Source organism: Peromyscus eremicus, chromosome 5 (genome assembly GCF_949786415.1).
Source record: "Peromyscus eremicus chromosome 5, PerEre_H2_v1, whole genome shotgun sequence".
NCBI classification, from domain to species: domain Eukaryota; kingdom Metazoa; phylum Chordata; class Mammalia; order Rodentia; family Cricetidae; genus Peromyscus; species Peromyscus eremicus.
The window spans coordinates 103,039,069-103,060,035 of NC_081420.1; the positions used below are offsets into that span (position 1 = coordinate 103,039,069).

The window sequence follows — 20,967 nt, forward strand, 5'->3', positions numbered from 1 at the left end:
ATATGTGGGCGGTACCTTTTTACACAATGGGCAATTTAGTTTAAGGTACCTATTAAATATTAAAGATATCTTGGAAGGTCAAGTATGTTGGCTTAACCATGACCCAGGACTAGAGAGGTTGAGACAGGAAGACTGTGAGTTGAAGGTTAGCATGGTCTACATAGAAAGACTCTATCTTAAACAAAATTATAAATGTATTGGAAGTCGCTATAGTGATCTAAAGTTAATGGAAGGACGAGGGACATAGGCCAGTAGGAGAGGACATACTCAGTGTTTACAAGGCTCTGGGTTTGATCCCCTTCATCAAAGCAAAACCAGAAACCACAAAATTAGATGGGATCATAGGATTCTAGGGTGTGAGTATAAATGGAAGAGAGAAGTTACCATAGACAAGTCTTGGGGTGTCACGGTGTTAAGAGGTTGGGAAGACCAAGAAGAAACAGCCAGTGATGTGGGAGGCAAACTAACTCCTAGTGTATTTGGAAAGGGAAATGGGCATTATGGTCCCAGGATAAAAGAATCCACTGCACCAGGTGCTATAGATCAATATGGTGATCATTAGTGAACTTGATCAGCTCAGTTTAATGGAGAGCAGGACAAATGCATAATCAATGTGAGTGAACTTAGGAGAGAACAGGAAAGAAGAAGTGGGAGATGGTGTGCATGACTCGGGGTATTGTGCTACAACAAAGATCAGCTGGAGGGTATTGTGTGTGGATTCATGTAGAGGTTTCTGTTTTGTTTTTAAGATGGAGGAATAACAGCATTTATTTATGCTGATGGACAGAACCCGGTGGAGAGGAAGCCTGGTGATGTAGGATCAAGGAGGAATGTTGGAGTTGAGTCCCTGACCAGGCAAGGGAGGTCAGAAACTGGCGTCTCCAGTCAGTGTCTGGGGAGAGACTGGATTGCACTGAGCCCTGGCACAGAGTCAGGGGTGAGTACTTGTGCCTCGGATGACTGCTAGGGAGATACCTCAGATAGGAGACAGGCCAGGGGCTAGTTTGAATGTACTGGTTTTCCTCTGATTCCCAAAAGCAGACTGTAATTCAGTTCTGAATAGATGACCAATGGGAGAGACAGTACTTCATGTGGGGACTGGCCTGAGCAGGGTATACTCATTCAGACTGATTACAGATGGCAGGAGGATATAGACAGAGCTAGGTAAAGGGGACAAAATGGGACTGAGAAGATGCCATCTGTACAAAGCAGTCTGTGGGCTTCCCTTACCTATGGTCCATCTAGGGATCTGAGGCTGCATTTTGCCAACTCCCAGACTGGGTAAGTGCTAAGCACTGAGGTTGGAACCATGTTTAGGGCCTTAGTTTTAGCTCTAGATGTAACCATCTGAGAGGATTTTAGTGAGTAGGGAAATGTATAAAATTCTTCCTCTCGCTTTGCCTCACCTCAGACTACTTGGGTAAACCTGGTGGAAGGGGTGGGCACTGGGGAGGGTGGATAGCTTCTCCGGTTCCTGGCAGCAGACCCTGGATCCAACAAGGATAACATGGGACACAGGGCTTTCTCCTCTGACCACATCCACTCATGCTGGTCTCTGCATGCCCTTCTGTGTCCCTAGAGGTCAACAGTGTGGGAAGTTGGAACGACCAAGCTGGATGTAACCCTCAGGACAGAATGGTGCTGGATTCAGGGGCTCAGGTGTATGAGCAGGCACCCCCCAGCCCACCTGCTAGCCCCTCATCTCAGCGCCATAGGTTGAAGCCCTCAAACCGAAATGGGCCACCCTTGTACCCCTGGCCTCAGTCTCTGGCTATGCCTTTGGCTCTGGCTGTTCCCTCATCACTACAGTCTCAGCCTATGTGGCAGACCTTCTCAAAGCTGCACTTGGGAAACCGTAGCCACATGCGTCGCAGTGAGAGCACCTACAGTGTAAATAGTACTGGCCAGCGGGGGGCGAGGCAAAGCGCCACTTGGACGGGGATGTGATCCAGGTGGAGGGACCCTACGGCCTGCGGCCTCCTTACCTCACATTGCTAAGACTCGAAAGTATGTAGGCAATGGTAGCAACAAGAGCCCCTGCATGTTAGTGGCCCTGCGGCCAACCAACATGGACCAGGAACGGGAGAAATTCTTCCAGTCCCATTACACCTACAATCCACAGTTCGAGTACCAGGAACCGATGCCAATGAGTGTGCTGGAGAAGTACCAGGAGGCCTCTGGACAGTTCATCCATCAGGTCAGTCCAGCCTGCCCATTTCACCCTGGCCCTGACTACTCAAGGGACCTAGCCTGACTAGTGACTGTGGCCCTGTGTACAGGCAGTTGGCATCATTGAGGCTGTCCTGGAGAAGTTTGGCACTTATGAACACTTTGAGGCCGCCACAGGGGGCCAGCTGCTGACCAAGTGCCAAATTTGGTCCATTGTGCGAAAATACATGCAGAAGGAGGGCTGCGTTGGGGAGGTAAGTTTGCCCTTTCTACAGGACCCATATTCTGTATGCCCCCAACCAGACCACCTAACCGATAGGCCCGGTTCCACACCTGGCCAGCTGTCATCCCCAAACGTATCCCTGCTCCAGCTCCAGATAAGTAAGAGCTGGATTTGAAGGGTGGGTGTCCTGACCGGTGTTTAGCCTGGCTGCCTTGTAGCATCAGGAGCCCGGCTGCCCACTGCCTTTCATGGCTCAGAGCCCTGCCACCCTGCAGGTTGTGGTGCAGCTGAGTGAGGACCTGCTGTCCCAGGCAGTGATGATGGTGGAGAACAGTCGACCCACGCTGGCCATCAACTTGACTGGAGCCCGCCAGTATTGGTTGGAGGGCATGCTGCGGCATGAGATAGGTCAGTCTGTGGGTGGCATTTGTGTGGGTGGGTGGGTAGAATCGAAAGGTATTAAGAGATGGTGGCAGGGCAGTGTGGGGCTTTCTCCCCCTTCCTTCCCTCTGGGAGAAGACAGGCCTGTTCATCCCTAAGCAGATACTCCTTCCTTCTCATTCATAGAAATAGGTCCGGCATGCCTGCCCACCCTCTTTGCTGCCCTTCATTCTTCTTCCTTTGGTTGTCTCTCCAGATCCTCTCTGATTTCCGTTGACAGTGAAGGGAAGACTTCCAAGGTCCTAACAGGCCAGAAAGAATCTGAGGGTTCCACCAGACCAGCTAACATACAGGCCCACCAGGGTGGGTGGCAGGCCAGATCCTAGGAAGGGAATTGCTTGAAGAAAACACATGGATAAAAGTTGAGGAGACAAGGATAGGAAGGCGAGCACAGGACACTAGTCACTGTCCTCATCAGACAAGAATCTTGTTGCTCTTGGCAAGCAGTGATTTTGATTGGGGCATTTCCATGACTGTCAAGATGATTGGCCTGGGTACTAGGATGTTGGGGCAGGATGGCCTGCGCTTGGTCTCTAGGAGAGCTAGGGCACAGTATGAACTGGTGTGCAGGAGATGAGAAAATAGGCAGAGAGGGTTATGCTGGACCAAGAGTCTTCTTGTTGCTGGAGTTGGGTGAGAATGAGTTTAGGTAGGGCTTGGGATGACTTGCATGGGGTGCATTTGGGGGCGTGAAGATCTAAGAGTCTCCACTAGAGGTCCTTGGAGTGAGTTCAGCCACCTCCTCGTCCTCCCCACAGGCACTCACTACCTGCGTGGTGTGAACAATGCAAGACAACCGTGGCACAGCACTGAAGGCAGATTACAGTATGGGCTTCGGCCAGCCAACCCCACGGAGGAGGGCCTGGCCAGCCTGCATAGTGTGCTGTTTAGAAAGCAACCCTTCCTGTGGCGGGCGGCCCTGCTCTACTACACCATTCACCAGGCCGCGCGCATGTCCTTCCGCCAGCTCTTCCAGGATCTGGCCCAATATGTGCAGGATGAGGCTGTACGCTGGGAGTACTGCGTCCGGGCCAAGCGAGGACAGACCGATACTTCCCAGCCAGGTGGGAGCTGCCGAGTCAGGGCAATGCCTAAGCTAGTGCAAAGTGAAGAGTGGGTTTTAGGTAAGGACTTACTGATTCTCGCTCTCACAGGCTGCTTCAGCAAGGACCAGGTGTACCTGGATGGCATTGTGCGCATCCTGCGGCACCGTCAGACCATAGATTTCCCGCTGCTGACCTCGCTGGGCAAGGTAAGGGGCTGCAGGATTATAGAGGCCTCAGCCGCCTCCTCCTTCCTCCCTGTACCTTTGAGTACATATTTGATGGAGGCCTGAATACCAGGCCTCTCTGGTGGTAAGAACTTGAGTGGAGGTACTTAGACAAGAAGAAATAAAACGCTGGTATCCCAGATGAGATGTGTGACCCAGCCTGCAGATGTATGCATATATTTCAAAGGAGGTGAGTGTTCCAGGACAAGGGAGCAGTCAGGAAGTTCTGAGGAAGGAGGCTGGAGAGATGGCCATGGACCAAAACCCAAGTCCTGTATTGCATTGAGGAAAGCAAACCTTCTCAGAAGCAAAGGGGAACTGGAGGGGCTATAATAAAGGTGTGGCCCAGCTTTGCTTTAGGAGGCTCCTACTGGATGTCATGTGGGAGGTGCACGGAGAAGAAAGGCAAATAGAGGAGGATTTCCATCACTCTTACAGAATTGATAATGGTTTGACCTAACCAGGCAGTAGCATGGTTGCAAAGAGATAAACTACAGATAGTAGAACTCTATCTGTTTGACTCCCTGAATGGGAAGATGAGAACCCAGCTTCCCTTTCTTGGACCTGACTGTGGTGACGACTGACAGCTGACATTCAGCAGTCTCGTGTTGGATGTAGGAGACACCTGAGAGATACCCAGGTATCAGTTGAATGCTGTTTAGAGGTGAGGGGATAATCTGGGCTGGAGGGGAATGGGTTATAGAACATAGATGGAAGATGTAGAGAGAAAGAGAACAGACCCAGGGCTGAGCCTGAAGGTACCTATTGTAGAAACAGAGAAATAGAGGTAGGTCTATTGTAGGTCAGGAATAGAGTAGTCATCACAGGAGCAAATGGCCCTGAGCCATCAGTAGGTCTGGGACTAGCTGCTTGGAAGCCAGAGGTTGTGATTAGCCCTGAGGCTTAGTTTTCTCCCTGTAGGTCTCCTATGAAGATGTGGACCAACTGAAGCCCCATGGAATACTAGATAATACCCGAGTGCCCCACTTTATGAAGGACTTGGGACGCTACCGGCAGCAGCTGGAACACATCATGACCACCAACCGACTGGACGAAGCAGAGCTGGGCCGCCTGCTCCCGGACTGATGTTGGCTAAGGATTATAGACAGAAGCTCTTGACAGAGGTCTCAGGCCGGAATATGAAGCTCTTTATGGTTCTATAGCCTAGGTGTTTCTTGGGGGGAGGGGGCACTGGGCGACCAGGAGCATCTTGGGAAGATGAGAGGCAACGTCAGAAGGTTTTTGTCCTTGCTTCTGTCCTGTCTTCCTGGGGCCTGTGAACTAGCAGCAGCATGTCACATAAACTGAACAGGGGAGACCTGGGGAGAGGAGGGGAACTGAGTGTGAATAGGAATGTGGGTTGGTTGGGGAATAGAAACTTGTTCCTGCATGAGATGACTTTTGGTGTCTGGTACTGGCCTTTCCCTTCCCCCACCTGGCCTATTGGTGCTTTTCAGCATTCATACCTACTGTCTACCTCTCACTGGGTCTAGTGGGAGTTGGGATCCCCTCCGAGGTGGCTTGCCTGAGCATAGGGTCCTGGCTTTCACTTGGGCTCAGAGACCCAGCTGGGCTGGAACCCGCTTTTCAGCATTTTGCCCCTCTCACTGGCCATGTGTCATTCCATGTATTTGCCTCCATGCATTATTCATGCCTCCAGCTGGGGCTGGGAGGCAGCAGTTCCTGAAAGTTCAGTGGAGGGACGGGACACTTTGGAAAGGTACCATTGTTCCTAGGCCCCCTCTTATCACACAGACACACTGGACTTCAGGTCTTGAGTCCAGCACCTGGCCCCACCCTCAGTCCCCACACTAGTCTTGGTTGTGCCTGTCTTTGGCCACACCCTCACAGCTGGTCTCTGGCAGTGGTTGGTACAGGCTGGAAGCAACCACAATCAAACCTGCAGGTCAGGCCTATAGGATTTGTAATCTTAAGTTCTGAGCCCGTCTCGGGCCAGGAGAAGTACAGAGCTGGTTAATGCCTCCATTTTCACTTCAGATTCAGCCGTGAGGGATTGAGCCAGTACTGTTCCTACCATGGCCTTTTATTTTCTCCTCTGTGAAGCTTGGAATCATAGCTGGGAAGTTCTTATTCACTGACTTAATAGATATGTACAGAGCTCCTTGTGTATGTCTGTGACTGCTTAGACCCCCACTGAGCTCCCAGTTCAGGGGGAAGCCAGATAATTAAACAGCAGTTACAATGATGTGTGTGGCTTCTGTCTACTCAAGTTCCCTCTCAGGTCCCTCTTAAAGACTGTGAGCTCCAAGACTTCCCTCATCAATTGGGGGATGCCTGTCCCCTTCCCTTGCTCAGTCTACCACACCTAGTGATTTCCATGGAGTAGGACTGTTGTCTCCACAGGCTCCCAGCTGGCTCCTGAAGTGAAAAAGAGCATGGAGCGGGGGTCAGGTCCCATTGGGGCCTGGATCTGAGACCTCCAGACACATAGTTTGGGCTATTTTGGGGGTGGAATAAGGTTGTGGGGGTGTTTCACACAAGCCTGGTCAGGTCAGTGGGATTCAAACCCACGTCTACCCTCAGTTCCTGAGCAAAGAGCCAGAGTTGTGGAGAGTCAGGTCCAGGCTAACCCTCCCAACTTTATTCATTTTGCAGTAAATGGAGTCTTGGTGCATTGGGTCAAGCTCTGGCAGGTTCCCAGGTCTTTTCTTTCTTTCTTTTTTTTTTTTTTTAAAGGACGGATTTCTTTTTTTTTTTTTTTAAAGATTTATTTATTTATTATGTATACAGTGTTCTGCCTGCACATATCCCTGCAAGCCAGAAGAGGGCACCAGATCTCATTACAGATGGTTGTGAGCCACCATGTGGTTGCTGGGAATTGAACTCAGGACCTTTGGAAGAACAAGCAGTGCTCTTAACCTCTCTCCAGCCCAGGTTCCCAGGTCTTATCCAGCTTGGATAGGATTTGTACAGGTCAGGATTCTGGCCTTCAGGAATCTAGAGACGAAGAGGATGATGGTCAGTGGAATGGGTATCAGCCCTCATTACAACCTCTAACAAGCCTCTAACAAGCCTATAAGCAAGGGTTTATGCACAACCTTCAGACTCATCTTCTTGGAAGTCAGGCTCCTCGGGCTCCGGCTCCGGCTCCGGCTCCGGCTCCGGCTCCGGCGCCGGTTCTAGTTCAGGCTCTGGTTCTACCTCTGGCTCTGGTTCCGGTTCCGTTTGTTGTTCCAGGTCCGGTTCATCCCCTTCAGAGGCTTCAGCTTCTAGTTCTGGCTCCTCTGGAGTTCCAGATTGCACTGCCTCAGAGCCCTCAGGACCTCCGACCTCCTCTTGCTCTGAAGCTCTCGGCAGCCCAGGACATGTGATCCCTGAACTGGGTGCCTCAGGCGTCCAGTGGCCTGAGCATGGAGGGTCATAGCTGCGGTCCCGGTAGCCTGGGGAGGAAGTGGAATACTTGAGGCTCAATTCACCCCTCTGTGGTTAGTTACCTCCACATTCTCTGCCCTCCACTTACCCTTAGTTTTGCCTCACCCCAAGCCACGCCCCCGATCTCAACAAGGCTCCACCCTCCTGGTGCTCACCAGGCCCCACGTGCTGCCAATCCCAGGCGGGGTCTGGCACACGCACAGTATGCTGGGCACAGCGCAGTAGCTCCTGGCAAGCTGCCTCGCCCTTGCTCTGCACCAGCAGCAGCAGGCGGCGCACCCTGCGCTCTGCATCAGGCAGCGCATCCAAGGCTTCATACTCAGGCCCGGTGAGCACGCCCCGGGCCACCAGCGCGTCCAGCAGCAGCCCAGAGTCAGCCTGCAACGTATCTACCAGCCGTTTCCGTTCCCGGTCAATGGTCTCCGATGGCCGCTCCTGCACGTTGCCCATGTTCGGGCTATATCAAGGAGAAGGAGAGAAATGGGGGGAGGGGCGGCTGGCGTTCCCGCACACTGACCTCTCCCAGGAGTGATCTAAGTTCACCTCGGCATCAGAGTCTGGATGGTTCTTCAGCGGAAGACCTGGAGGCCAGGGCACGGAACTCACCCTCCAGCTTCATGGTTGCTGCTGTCCCGACTCCTCCGGTTCCTAGTCTAGTCTCTACCTGTCAGCTGATTGCTGCTCACCCCAGCTAGGACTTCCCTCCTAAGCCCCAGGCACCTGCCGAGCTGGCCACCAGTTGAGACCCAGTTAATCCAACTGAATTATTTTTTCTAAACCCAATTCCTTACCTGAACTGACAGAAAACCCTAGGATTGGTTCATACCTCCTCCCTGAACCCCGCAGCAAACCCTGGATCAGGGCAGCCTGCCTGATCTCTCATACAATCTGGTCTGCATCTGAAGCCTAAGTGGAGGCATGCACGCTCCATTCACCTAACCCCGAGAGGCAGGCATTCCAGAACCTTGCCCTTCACTCATCACCACACTGCAGTGTCAACGTGGTCTGTGACTCTTCTGGTTCCTTACTAAGCAGGAGAACTGAGTTCTCCTGAATTTTGATAGACCTCCTGGCATCCAGGACCCACTTGTTTCCCTGATGGCCTGGCAGTGACTCACAGTCATCTCTTACTTGACCTTGAAACACCCAAGACCCAGCTCTTAAAAACCGTTAAGGACTGCTTACCAAATTTTCAGTTTCCTCTCCGTGGATTATCCCCATTTTGAGAGGCTGCCTCTACCGAACTGGGTGCAAGTTAATCTACTCTGCTCGTCTCTATTATCATCTGAGGATTGCTGCTCACTTGGGTTGGGTGGCCTGATCCAGCCAGCAAGGGCCCTGGCATTAAGGAAAAAGGAAACCTGGCCGTTCCTTTTGCCTCAGCTTTGTCCATACAGCATCTTTCTAGGTCTCTTCCGCCCTAAATGTCCCTGTTCTACCTTCTTTCCTAGGTCATTGGAACACACACACACACACACACACACACACACCATGCCTCGCAGGTCTCAGGACTCTCACGCTGTACTGTTCCTGGTCACTTCACACCTTGGGCCCCCCTCCATGCCTCATATCTAAGTGTCAGCCCTTCCCCAGGGCCACTAAGCACAGACCAGGGACATTTCTTCCCACTCTCTCCCCTCTTCACACCCTATCTGTGTCAGTGGCCCTATAGTCACTCTGCATCTGCTTCTGCCCCTTAAGCCCACCATCAGCACTTTGCCTCCTGGAACAATGAGTGCCTCTGAGTACCTCACCCATGCCCCCTCCTCCCCTCCCTCCCCTTCCCTCCCCCCAACACAGTGACTTTGACAACTCTGGGCTAGCATTTATTGTTCCAGTTCTGTGGGTGAAGAGACAGGCTCAGAGAAACCCAGTAAAACTGGAATCTGACTTGGCCTACCTTAGACTATAAAGTCTCTTGCCTGGTTGTATGCCAGGCCTAACCTATCCTCTGTCCCCACTACCCATCAAAGAGTCTTAAGCTACCTGGTCTGGCTATTTTAATTCCCTCCCACCACTCTGGTCAGCTAGGTTCTTTGCCATTTCCATCCACCATTCAGTCCTGCAAGAACTAACTATGGTCCTAGCACTTCAGCTTTTGCAGATATTGTTGCTTGGGATTCTCCTCTCTCCCCTCTACTCAATGGATCTAGCCCTCAAGACAAATGCTCCCATGTCTACCCCAATTCTTGGGAATTCAAAGGTAGCTAGCTCCTTTTGTGTGCCATGGTCCTCATTACTGTGTTTTCAGGGATCACTATACTGTGTGTTCAGGACCTCTGCTCTCCTCAATGAGGCTTCCAAAGACGGTCTCCTATCACTGGTTACAGGGAAGGTGGTGAGGCCTGCACCCATTCCGGCCAGACTTTGAAGCTGGATTGCCCTTCTCTTTCTCCCTCCCTGTACCCCAAGTTATTTTTATGTTAGCTGTCTCCCCAGTAACTTAAATATTACCTCTCGTCTTGTCTGGGAAGCAGAGACCCTAGCTGTTTTAGACCCCAGTTGATCTATCTATCTATCTATCTATCTATCTATCATTTATCTTTTTTTCGAGACAGGCTTTCGCTGTTTGTAGCCCTGGCTGTCCTGGAACTGGCTCTGTAGACCAAGTTGGCCTGGAACTCAGAGATCCACCTGCTTCTACTTCCCAAGTGTTGGGATTAAAGGCCAACACCACCCAGGCTAGACCCTGATTTGGGGCCTTCCTTTGAGGTTATCACAGTTCTAAGGTGAGCTGGTTATGCCCTGGCCAGTGCATCAAAGGGCAAGCCTAAATGTTATTTTGAGCCCCAGGTGACCTGGTTTGGTCTGGGACCCCCAGCTTGCTGGCTGGCTGGGGTTTGTTGGGAAACTAGGGTAGAACCTGCAGGAGCCGGTCACGCATGCGCAACCGCAAGGGTCCCTCACCAGCCCTCTACTCAGTCCCAAAGCTTCAGTCCTGCGGAAGGGCGGGGCCCACAGACCTTCGAGCTCCGCTGCTGGTGGTGAGGCACGGTATTCCGCCCAATCTGTTTCCTTTCCCTCCCTGCTGGGTGGAGTCCGGCTTGTGGTCAGGAGCGTTTCGGACAGCCCCACTCCAGAGTTGAGCTTCACCGGGGCAGATGACAGGGCAGAAAGGGCCGAGCAAGCGGGGTGGGGACGCGAACAGCAGCTGCAAAGGGGGCGGGGCGGCCAGGGCTGCCGGGAATTGGCGGGGGAGGGGCACGCTTCTCTGGCTCTGCGAACTCGGATGCTGGACGCGGCGGCCACGCGCTGGCAGGGGAGGACGCATAGTCGGTTTCCCTCCCCCGCCCCAGAGCACCCGGGTTTGAGTCAGGGGGTCAGTTCAGCTCACAGCCCCACTTGTCCAGCCCACTCTGGGCCTTCTAATTGCTAGGTGCTTTTAATTTGTCCTATGATTCCTCCCTCTGCCTGTCACAGATAAGTTTAGAGAAGGGAACTGACTTGCCCAGAGTCAGAGACGCGTGCATGGAGGAGCTGGATGTGGCGCAGAAACGCCTGCTTCTTGGAAGTTACAGTGGCCGGCATCTCAGTGCCAGTGGGAGGGTTAGGCACTGACTCCCAAGTACCACCGTTCTCCAGGTAGGGGCTTCCATGAAAGTCCAAGCGTCTGGACGTTTCTAAGTCCAAGCATCCGGACACTTATATGAACGCAAAGTCGTCGCCCACCCATGACTCTAGTGATCTTTGGTTGATAGAAAAAAAGGAGAGACCAGAAACAGAGTTTGGGGAATGCAGTTTATGTTGCAGGACTCGCTAGGGTAGTGGAGAGAGGCTGCGCATAACGGGGGCTTCGTTCACCTCCCCCCAGGGGACGCCAGGAAGCCTAAAGGGGTGTGTGCGGCGTGCCGGTTCCTTAGCCAGGCTTTTTCAGAGGGGTGGGGGCTTCAGGGGGAGGAAGGACTGGCTCCAGGGTCTAAGTAAGAGGCACTGCTTTCAGGGGTATTGTAAAGGGTTAAAGCCCCAGGCACTGACAGGGCTGTACCCTCCAAATCGGCAGGAACGTCCAGCAGGAGTGGGGTTCCCAGCGTGTGGTCTTTCCCTAGGAGGAGTAGGCGGTGCTTAGGAGAGCCCTCCTACAGTTAGGATGTAACATTATACACACACACACACACACACACACACACACACACACACACCCTTGAAAGCATAGCCCAGGCTGGCCTTGAGCTCATCATCTTCCTGCCTCAGACTCCAAGTGCTGGGATTACAAGCATGCACTATCATATCTAGCTTAAAACATCATTCCTGCCGGGCTGTGGTGGGGGAGGCAGAGCCAGGCGGATCTCTCTGAGTTCGAGGCCAGCCTGGTCTACAGAGCGAGATCCAGGACAGACACCAAAACTACACAGAGAAACCTTGTCTCGAAAAACCAAAAATAAATAAATAAATAAATAAATAAATATGATGGTATGGGTGACTCTAGAAGATTCTACAGGGCAACCTGAATTCAGGGTCATCCCTCCCCAACCTAAGCTGCCCTGCCCACGCGATCATGGTAATTCAGATCGTGGTGGTTTCTGCCCAGGAGTCCCATTACCACCGTTACCTACACCTGAAGAACTCAGCTCCTTGACTGTCAGCTCAGCCTCGCCCCTCTCTTGAGCCAAGGGCTGCATCTGTGTGGGAGAACCCCAGGAAGCAGCTCAGAGGGGAGCCCAGGAGGTGTGGAAGAGAGCTGGGGAACCCCTGGGGCAATTCTTCAGCCATGAACCAAACCAACCTTGAGCCACGCCTTTCTTACCAGAGACAACTCCATGTCCAAGTCCATCAGGGTCCATTCTCGTCCTTGCAGGTTAGGGCCCAGCACCTGGGAAGAGCTCGGGTAAGTGGTGCCCTCACAGGCTGCACACACAGCTCAACTGCCTGTATCTCGTGCCCTGCTCCAGGCGAAGAGATACTCACATCCGTGGGTGCTATGGACTCCACGGTCTCTGGGGGAGGCCGAAACAGCATTGGGGGCAGCAGACTCTCGGGGCTCCGGTTACCCCGCTCCAGGCCCAGAGTTCCCCTGTGCACAAAGAACACTATTGGTCTATAATACCCACCTCCTGTGGAACTTGCAACATCAGGTTTAAGTTGCCCCAACAACTAGAACATGCTGAGAGACAATACTTTCTTTCAATTCCCCCTAAAAAGGAAGATTTTTTCCCCCTTTTAAATTTTGTGGGAGTGAGACATCCTCTTGTTATGTAGCCCTGGCTGGCCTCAAACTTACAGCAATCCTCTTGCCTCAACCTCCTGGGTGCTAAAGGGGTATCTTTGCTGTTGTTTGACAAAGGGTCTCGTGTAGCTTAGGCCGTCCATGAACTTTGACTAGCTAAGTATGACCTTCAACTCCTGACCCTTCTGCCACCACCTCCTCCATAGTGCTGGCATTACAGCAGGGGTATGTCACCATGCCCAGCTTCTAATAGGTCACCTTGATTTGCCTTTGCTTCCTACCTAAGACCCGAGATCTCGGGAGAGGTCCCCTTCCTATATAAGCGTAAATACAAGTAAAGGTTTTCTATTTGGTTTTTGTTGTGGATGCCTGTGTGTTCCAGTCTTGGAGTTAGAATTTAGGCCTTGAGCATGTTAGGCACGTACTCCACCACTAACCTATGTCTCCAGCCTAGCCACCCTTTTCCTTTTATTTCTATTTTTGATTTATTTATGTGATTTTTGGAAACAGGGTTTCTCTGTGTAACAGCTCTGACTGTCCTGGAACTCACTCTGTAGACCAGGCTGGCCTCGAACTCACAGAGATCCGCCTGCCTCTGCCTCTTGAGTGCTGGGATTAAAGGTGTGCACCACCACCACCTGGCAGATTTATTTCATTTATTATTGTTGTGTGTATTATGTGTCTTGGGGGTGGGGCATGTGTAGAGGTCAGAGGGGACAGTTTGTGGAGTTGATTCTCTCCTTCCACTTTACATGGGTTTAGGGGTTGAACTCAGGTCAAGGGGCTTTTGTGGCAAGTGCTCCACCTGCCGAGCCATCCTGCCAGATCTTCCTTTTATATTTAGACAGAGTCTCACTAAGTCACCAACATTGGTCTTGAGTTCCCACTGTAGCCCAGGCAGACCTTGAACTTATGATACTCCTGCCTCAGTTTCCCAAGTAGTTGGGTTGACACCCCTGTGCCACTAAGACCAGCTACCATTGATGGTTGAGCTCCTGTAAATGATAATCATCCTAGTGAACTAATTTCAGGGTGCTTAGTGACTTGATTGGGAGTTTTCATTTTCTCAATAATTTTGATGCTTTTTGGAGCATACTCTGAGGAATCAGGTCAGGGTCATGAGAGTCTGATGCCCAGTGCCCTCCCTTAGCTCCCACAGGACAGACAAAGCAGACTCTTCTTTGGCCAGTATATGTGGCTCTATCTCTAACGCATCAACATTGGCTCTGCTCACCTGTCAGGTACCTCCCTGGGGCCCCTTGGTTCAGGCTGTTGTATACTCCTGGGCCCCTCAGGGCTGTAGCTCCCTTTCCCTTCCAGGATGGCCTGCACCACAGCCACAGGCAGCGGTGGGGGCGCTGTCACGCAGAAGTCACACTCGTTTGGGGCCAGGGCCAGCCCGGCCTCGCCATCCCCCCCTGGACTGGCCGGCTCTTCTTTGAGCGGCGCCAGACCCTTCACCCTGCACCAGAGAAAAGCTTCAACCAGACCCTGACACCGACCTCTCCCCACCCCCACAGGCTTCTGGGCTCTGGGCTCTTTCCCATAGGGTCCCCAGAAGGCAGCCCCTGTCTTCCTTACCTCCTGCCACCAAGGGAGGGAGAAAGCCTGTGTCCTTCAGGAGATGGAGCATCTTCTGGGATGTCAGAGATGATGGGCCCTCTGGCCCTGTGAGGGCTGAGGCCCAAGGTAGTCTCTGGGAGAGGCTGCAAGAAGAAGGCTTGGCCCAGCCCTTGGCCTCTAGCTATAGAAACAGCCCAACCAGCACCCACCTGAACCAGGACTGAGGGTCAGGGTTTGAAAAGGAATCTATCTATGCTGGGGAGCCTAGGTCTGGTTGGTAGAATGGCGGCATCCATCTTTTGTGGGGGAAATGGGGAGAAGAAACAGGCTCCTCACAATCCTCTCTGTGCCCTAGGAAGAGGAGGAGGAGGAAAGACCACCTACCGACTGGATAAAGTAGGGGTCCTGGAGGAGAGCGCCAGATAGGGGGCAGGCATTGAATCTGGCAGGTGCTGGGCATGAGCTCCCCTCGTCTAGCATCAGGGACCTGTGCAGGGTGGGCAGGTTAGGCCTCCATGCCCCTCAGCCTGCACCTCCCTCCCCCCTCTCTCCCTCCCTCAGGCCCCAGCAGCCAAGTCAGCAGAGCTGAGGCCTGTTTCCAGGGCATCAGTCACATGCTGGACTGGAAGGGGCTCCCTGAGAGATGGGGGCCCTTTGGGGGTTGAGAGGGGAGGGAGAGAGCTTGATTTGAGCCCCAAGCTAGGGGTGCCTACTTTGGGCATAGGAATTTGAGGGTAATTACAGTCCTGGAATGGAAGAGAGGGGAGGGGGTGGGAAGTGGACTTAATGGGTGGTGGAGTTGGGGGTAAGAGGTAGGGGGAGTCCTGGATGGAGGGAGGAATAAAGATTCCTGGCTAAGTCTCTGGAGGGGGTCCCTGACAAGGAAGGGAGTCCTGGCAGTGGGAATGTGGGTGTGAACACTACAGGCTTTTGGACTCACAGCTTTCTCTTGGTTCCTGTACTGCTGGGACCTGTCTGAAGTGGCCCAAACAGGCACTGGATTAGCTGAAAAGAAAGGGTTAATTCATACCTCAGGCCAGGCCCCTCACCTTGGAGAGGCGATTTCTGGCGGGTCTGAGGGACAGGGGTGGAGGTATAGGGTGCCCAGGAGTGGGGAGGGGGAGGGGGAGGGGTAGATGAACACCTTGCCGATGACCCGGTGCTGCTGACCGTGGCTCTGCCGCAATGTCACCACCTCTCGCCACAAGATCTCATTCTGCCTGGGGGGAAGGGGTGGGAAGATGCTGAGGCGCCTGAGTTTGCTCAGGCACCATGCCCCACAGAGTGGAGAGGTCACTAGCAGAGGGGACCTGCATCCTACAAGACTGAAGTTCCAGAGCTGAACCCATTGTCTGGATGGAGGCTCTAGCCTAAGAGTGGAAGAAGCTGCCCAGAGCCCCTCGGTGGCCGGTATTCTATCACCCATAACTCCACCCTTCCTTCCCTGTCCCGCACTGCCTGAGTTCCTGCAGCCGTGCCTCCGTGCTCTCTTGTACTCCCCTCAAAGCTTGCACCTCTCCCAGCAGTCGGCCCAGGTCTTCAGGACGCCATCGACTGTCATCACCTCGCAGGGCAGGTACCTGTAGGTAGGAGGCATCATCCCGGACAGGGTCACAGAAAACAGAGCCTGAAGTGCCAACGTTGGTGTTTTCCCATTTTTTTTTGCAGTTTGTCCCACCTTGCGGCGGACGCGCTCCAGTAGCTGCTCACGGCCTCGCACGAAGCTTGGGTGCTGGAATTCAACGTGGTCACGCTCTGGCCTGAGCAGGCCACCTTGCTCAATGCTCACCACCTTCCGAAAACCGTCTGGGGAATGGTGCGGGGGGGGGGGGGGAGGCGGGGGCATGAGCGTGAGTGTGAGCCGCTCCATCCTCTGCACCAAGGAACCCCAACCCGCTCCCCGCCTGGCAGAGGGACTCACACATGTTGAGTTGGCGAACAAAGCTCGCCATGTTGCTGTGCTTGAAATACTGGGGCAGTACTTCCTTGGCGAAGCGGCTCTGATCACTTACGAGGAAGCTGGTCCCACTCTACCAAGAACGAAGGACGCCCACCGGGTGCAGACCAGACTAGGTGAGTGGCGGCCACTCACTGCTGGGCCACACTCACTCACTCTGGGGTCCAGGTTTGCACCTCACTGGGAGGTGGGACTTAACCAGGTCAGAACCATAGGAGGCCTACTCTGCCGTAACCACAAATAATTCCTACCCCAAGCCAGACCCAGACTCGGTTCTCAGAAAGAACTAGCACATACCAAACCAGGGTCCACCTCAGACTGGTCCCAGACTCACTATGTGACCCTGAGCCAGAGGTAGAGCCAGCCCTTCCCTCTTCTTGGCCTGTTTTCTCATCAGTCGATGAAGTAAATAAAGTGAGAATTACTTAGGTCTCTTGGCTCTAGGACCCTTGCTCTTCCTCATCCTTATCTCACCTACCCCTTCCACCGTGATCCACTCTGGACAGCTGAACCGAGGTACTCACAGCCCAGTCCCAGGCGGGGGCTGGGTAGACACGGGTGTTCACAGACACTGGAGGGACCCCCGGGGACCACTGAGGGAGTTGAGGGGCCCCAGCCCTCACCGGGCTCCAGCGGATGAGGTGGTCTGTGCCTGGGTCGCCCACCAGCGCCCATAGCTTGCCGAGGAAGGCAGGTACCGGGCTGGGGCCTGGCTCCGTGGGCAGCGCAGCGGGCGCTTCCTGCATGGCGCAGTCTCGGCCGGGCTCAGCGTTCCAGCCCGGCCGCTGCGGGCTTGTCAAAGCCGCGAAAGTGCTGCGTTTGCCGCCCGCCCCGCCCTACTCCGCCCCTGGGCGCCGGGTCAGGCGGGGGCCGCGTGCGAACCCTAGAGGCGGGGCTCGGACAGCGGCCCAGGCACCAGCAGAAAGGGCTGACTGCAACGTAGGTGTGTGGGGATGAGGAGGGGAACCCAGGTTCGAGTCTCATCCTTCTCAAGTCCCTCTCTTTCTGGGTTGATTGGGAGAAATCATCTGTGGGCTAGAAGTCCTAGAAGTTCATCTGTGGACATAGTGAAGCCTAGGTAAGGGAGGGCAGACAGAAAGGGTGGTGGGTGCTGCTGGCCCTCCCCTGTCTATCGGAACGCTAGGGAATTGGTCATTCCTGGGATATTGAGTGCACCGATCCCGACCCAGCAAAGTCACAGCACAAAAGCCCCTGAGATCTCCGTTCTTGCACTTCTAGCCGTTCTGCTTGCTCGTCCAGCCTTTGTGCATTTCCTGCCCTCCCCTTAACAGCTGACTCGAGATCACAGGACGCAAGGATACTAAAGGATTTATTTACTTCACACTCACCCTTGACTTTTGGCTTGTATTTGTACCTGTCCTCCCCCCCAGCTCTGGGCCTCGGAGCCTCGGAGCTGGCGCAGAGTGGACAGAGGGGAGGGAGAGCCTAGAATGGGCAGAGACACAGAGGTTGAGAAGGCCCCGTGAATCTATGGAGCCTGGATCTGGTCTGGATGTCCTCATAGGCCACAATTCCGGAGAAGCATCGTAGTCAACGGACTACCTAAGGACGGGGCTAGCCGCTGGGGAGTGCCTGCGCAACTTGCTCAGGCCTTTCAGTGGCTTCGGGTCCGCGCGGTCCTGGAGTGGTGAGATTGCCCAATCACCGCACCAGCGTGGGCCGCCAGGGATGCGGTTCACGCTTTAGTTTGAGCGTGTAGCTGCGCAGGCGCGGACAGTGCGCGCGGAAGGCGTCCAGTACCGAGGGTCTCACCACGCAGAAGCAGTGTATCTCCCTCAAGCCCGCGCAGCGCGCCGCCAGCTCCTCCAGAGCGGTGTGCAGCTCGGTGGAAGCGGACGCGCGCACCTCGAGGGCGCGCAAAGTTTCGGCGTAGTGGCGCGCTGCGAAGCGCACTGGCCCTACCGTGTCACCCGAGAGGTTGAGACGCAGCACAGCCACTGGTACTGCTGGTTGCAGGACGCGCATTACGGCCTCGTCTGGAAGCGCGGGCTCCAGTTCCAGCTCCACCTCCAGCCCAGGGTGGCGGCAACTCAATGTCGCCCAGGCTTCATCAGGCAGAAGGGGCGCGCGAGCATCTTCGGGGCACGCGCACCGCAGTGCCAGGAGTGCAAAAGGGGCGCGATGTGGCGCAGCCAGCAGTTCCAGCGCGGCACGCGACAGACTAGCCAGATGCAGTCCAAGGGCGCGCAGGTGCGGGCAGGCCTCCAAAAGCTTGAGCACAGAGCTGGGCTGCACATTGTCCACCAGTGCATGGTTGTCCAGGAAAAGACTGCGGAGCTCGGGACAGTCACGTGCAGCCTGAAGCACCAGCGAGTCGTCCAGTGTGTAGGGCAAGCGGCGCAGGTCGAGATGGTGCAGTTGGTGAGCGGTTCTGCAGACTGCATGCACAGCGCTCAGGATGTCGCCGCCGGCATCGAAAAGTGGCTTCTCTCCGCGGCATTCCAAGCTCAGGCCTCGAAGTCCGGGGGCTCGGCCTGCCAGAGCAGTCAGTAGCGCGGTGGCCGCTCGGCGGCTGGGCTTCTTTGATGGTTCATATTCCAGCCTTAGGTTGTGAATATGGTCCAGGCAGGCGGACAGATATGGTGGCAACAAGTCTTCCAGCTCGCAGTCACAACTTGTGTTAGAGTGACACAGAAAGGAATTAGCGGTATCACCATGAATAGGGGAAGAAGCTTTTTTATTTATTTATTTATTTATTTTTAAAGATTTATTTATTTGTTGTGTATACAGTGTTCTGTTTGCATGCATCCCTGCAGGCCAGAAGAGGGAGCCAGATCTCATTACAGATGGTTGTGAGCCACCATATGGGTGCTGGGAATTGAACTCAGGACCTCTGGAAGAACAGCCAGTGTTCTTAACCTCTGAGCCATCTCTCCAGCCCCAATAAACTTTTTTAAAAAAATAATTAATGTATTGATTTTTTGTGTATAGTTGTTTTGCTTGCATGTGTGTCTGTGCACCACAGGTGTGCCTGGTGTTTGAGGAGGCCAGAAGACGTCGTTGGAGCCTCTAGGACTGGAATTACAGCCAGTCATGAGCTGCTGTGTGGGATCTGGGAATCGAATCCAGGTCTTCTGGAAAAGCAGCTAGTGCTCTTAACTGAGGAGCCATCTCTATGTGCCCCTCACTTTGGGTTCCACCGGCCCTCCCTGTTTTCTGTGATGGGAACTTCCATTCTGTTTGTTTGTTTATTTTGATTTTTTAAGGTCTTTTTCTTTTTCCCCCCTGAACTTTATTTATTATGTATACAGTGTTCTGCCTGCATTTATGACTGTATGCCAGAAGAAGGCACCAGATCTCATTACAGATGGTTGTGAGCCACCATGTGGGTGCTGGGAATTGAACTCAGGACCTCTGGAAGAGCTGCCAGTGCTCTCAACCTCTGAACCATCTCTCCAGCCCTTTATTTTGATTTTTTTTTTCCAAGACGGGGTTTCTCTGTAGTTTTGGAGCCTATCTTGGAACATGTTCTGTAGACCCATGCTGGCCTCACAGAGATCTGCCTGCCTCTGCCTCCCGAGTGCTGGGATTAAAGGCCTGTGCCACCACCGCCTGGCTCTATTCTTTTTTTTTTTTTTTTTTTTGGCTTTTTGAGACAGAGTTTCTCTGTAGCGTTGGAGCCTGTCTTGGAACTCACTCTGTAGATCAGGCTGACCTCGAACTCACAGAGATCCGCCTGCCTCTGCTTCCCAAGTGCTGGGATTAAAGGCGTGCGCCACCACTGCCCCTGGCTCTATTCTTTTAGATGTCTTCAGAGGCTTCTGCCTCAGGTTGAACACCCACCCTGCCCCCAGCCCTGTGAAAAACCAATGGTTTTTTTATTTAAGGAACTAGGCTTGCTCATTAGTCTGTGGAAGTGGAGCAGGGCCTCCAGACTGCCAGGTTCAAATTCTGCCTCTGTCACTTAGTTGCTGGATGAAGCCTCCAGGCCCAAGTGATTACGTCTCAGTTTCCTGCCTGTGCAAAGGAAATACTATCTACCTGCTACAGGGGCTTCTTATGAGGATTATATGAGCTAATTTATGTTAGGCACTTAGAACACTCCTTGGGGGTTGGGGTCAGAGCTTAGTGGTAGAATCCTTGCCTAGCAAGTGTGAGACCCTAGGTTCAATCCCCGGTACTCAAAAAACAAAACAAAACTACCCAGTACTAATTGGTATATAGTAGGCAGCCAATGAGTTTTTGTTGTCAAGTCTGAAGACAGTGGTCAGCAGGAAGCAACTCACCTGACGCTGGTGGCGTGCCACACGGCACTGCTGGTGGCGGCCACAGCCCAGGCCTTGCAGACTCTGGCAGCCACAGCACGGTCCCTGAGAGACAGTTCACGGAAGATGAGTGCCAACACTTCCTCTGGCAGTTTTTCTACGGGCTCCACCATGGTGTGGCTGGGGGGGAAGGGTCTGCTGCTCCCAGCAACTGGGCCTAGAGCAAAAGAGGGAGGAGCCCTGGGCTCAGAAAGGCCGGAGGATTTCGGAACTGCCAACGCTTGGGCGATGCCAATAGCCTGGGAGATGCTATCCAAAATTTGCAGAAAATGTAGAGATCCCAGCCTGTGAGATGGCTCAGCAGATAAAGGCACTTGCCCTCAACACTGATGACCTGAGTTCTATCCCTGGGAATCAGTGGCAGAAAGAAGTGACTTCTGTAAGTTGACCTCTGACCTCCACTGGCATGCATGTCCACCCTGGATGGAGCACTTCCATACACATACGCACATGAATAAATAAATAAATAAATGATGGATTTAAACAACAGCAACAACAACA

The 20,967-nt window shown here is 53.5% G+C and overlaps 4 protein-coding genes across 7 annotated transcripts in view; 1 reads left to right on the forward strand and 3 right to left on the reverse strand.

Moving 5' to 3' along the window:
• The window catches only part of Matcap1 (microtubule associated tyrosine carboxypeptidase 1), a 6,921-nt gene extending 1,658 nt beyond the window's left edge, over positions 1 to 5,263 (forward strand). Inside the window, 8 exon segments of the mRNA XM_059264179.1 lie at positions 750 to 937; positions 1,580 to 1,911; positions 1,913 to 2,197; positions 2,280 to 2,423; positions 2,668 to 2,800; positions 3,592 to 3,897; positions 3,988 to 4,085; positions 5,025 to 5,263. Coding sequence (XP_059120162.1) covers positions 1,636 to 1,911; positions 1,913 to 2,197; positions 2,280 to 2,423; positions 2,668 to 2,800; positions 3,592 to 3,897; positions 3,988 to 4,085; positions 5,025 to 5,189 — 1,407 coding nt within the window. The 5' untranslated portion in view covers positions 750 to 937; positions 1,580 to 1,635 and the 3' untranslated portion in view covers positions 5,190 to 5,263.
• A 1,732-nt stretch (positions 5,264 to 6,995) lies between these two features.
• On the reverse strand, positions 6,996 to 10,627 carry Nol3 (nucleolar protein 3). 2 transcript variants are annotated; one of them, XM_059264182.1, is made up of 4 exons: positions 10,460 to 10,627; positions 7,652 to 7,953; positions 7,163 to 7,504; positions 6,996 to 7,061 (listed from the first exon to the last, which is right to left on the reverse strand). In XM_059264182.1, the coding sequence occupies exons 2-4, from the start codon at positions 7,944 to 7,946 to the stop codon at positions 7,054 to 7,056; spliced, it is 645 nt and encodes a 214-aa protein (XP_059120165.1). In that variant the 5' UTR covers positions 7,947 to 7,953; positions 10,460 to 10,627; the 3' UTR covers positions 6,996 to 7,053. The 2 variants fall into 2 exon arrangements, with proteins under 2 accessions (XP_059120165.1, XP_059120164.1); XM_059264181.1 differs by having other exon boundaries at positions 7,652 to 8,077.
• A 602-nt stretch (positions 10,628 to 11,229) lies between these two features.
• Hsf4 (heat shock transcription factor 4) lies at positions 11,230 to 16,970 on the reverse strand. 3 transcript variants are annotated; one of them, XM_059262583.1, is made up of 13 exons: positions 16,804 to 16,970; positions 16,145 to 16,253; positions 15,902 to 16,029; positions 15,679 to 15,803; positions 15,368 to 15,443; positions 15,164 to 15,228; positions 14,608 to 14,710; positions 14,242 to 14,366; positions 13,895 to 14,122; positions 12,402 to 12,507; positions 12,241 to 12,306; positions 12,046 to 12,115; positions 11,230 to 11,538 (listed from the first exon to the last, which is right to left on the reverse strand). In XM_059262583.1, the coding sequence occupies exons 1-13, from the start codon at positions 16,924 to 16,926 to the stop codon at positions 11,384 to 11,386; spliced, it is 1,479 nt and encodes a 492-aa protein (XP_059118566.1). In that variant the 5' UTR covers positions 16,927 to 16,970; the 3' UTR covers positions 11,230 to 11,383. The 3 variants fall into 3 exon arrangements, with proteins under 3 accessions (XP_059118566.1, XP_059118567.1, XP_059118568.1); XM_059262584.1 differs by having other exon boundaries at positions 13,895 to 14,018; positions 14,242 to 14,380; XM_059262585.1 differs by lacking the exon at positions 16,145 to 16,253 and having other exon boundaries at positions 16,804 to 16,855.
• A 566-nt stretch (positions 16,971 to 17,536) lies between these two features.
• On the reverse strand, positions 17,537 to 20,755 carry Fbxl8 (F-box and leucine rich repeat protein 8). Its single transcript, XM_059262586.1, has 2 exons — positions 20,428 to 20,755; positions 17,537 to 18,815 (listed from the first exon to the last, which is right to left on the reverse strand). Exons 1-2 carry the CDS (start codon positions 20,577 to 20,579, stop codon positions 17,843 to 17,845), a joined length of 1,125 nt encoding a protein of 374 aa, XP_059118569.1. The 5' UTR covers positions 20,580 to 20,755; the 3' UTR covers positions 17,537 to 17,842.
• Between the last annotated feature and the right edge of the window lie 212 nt (positions 20,756 to 20,967).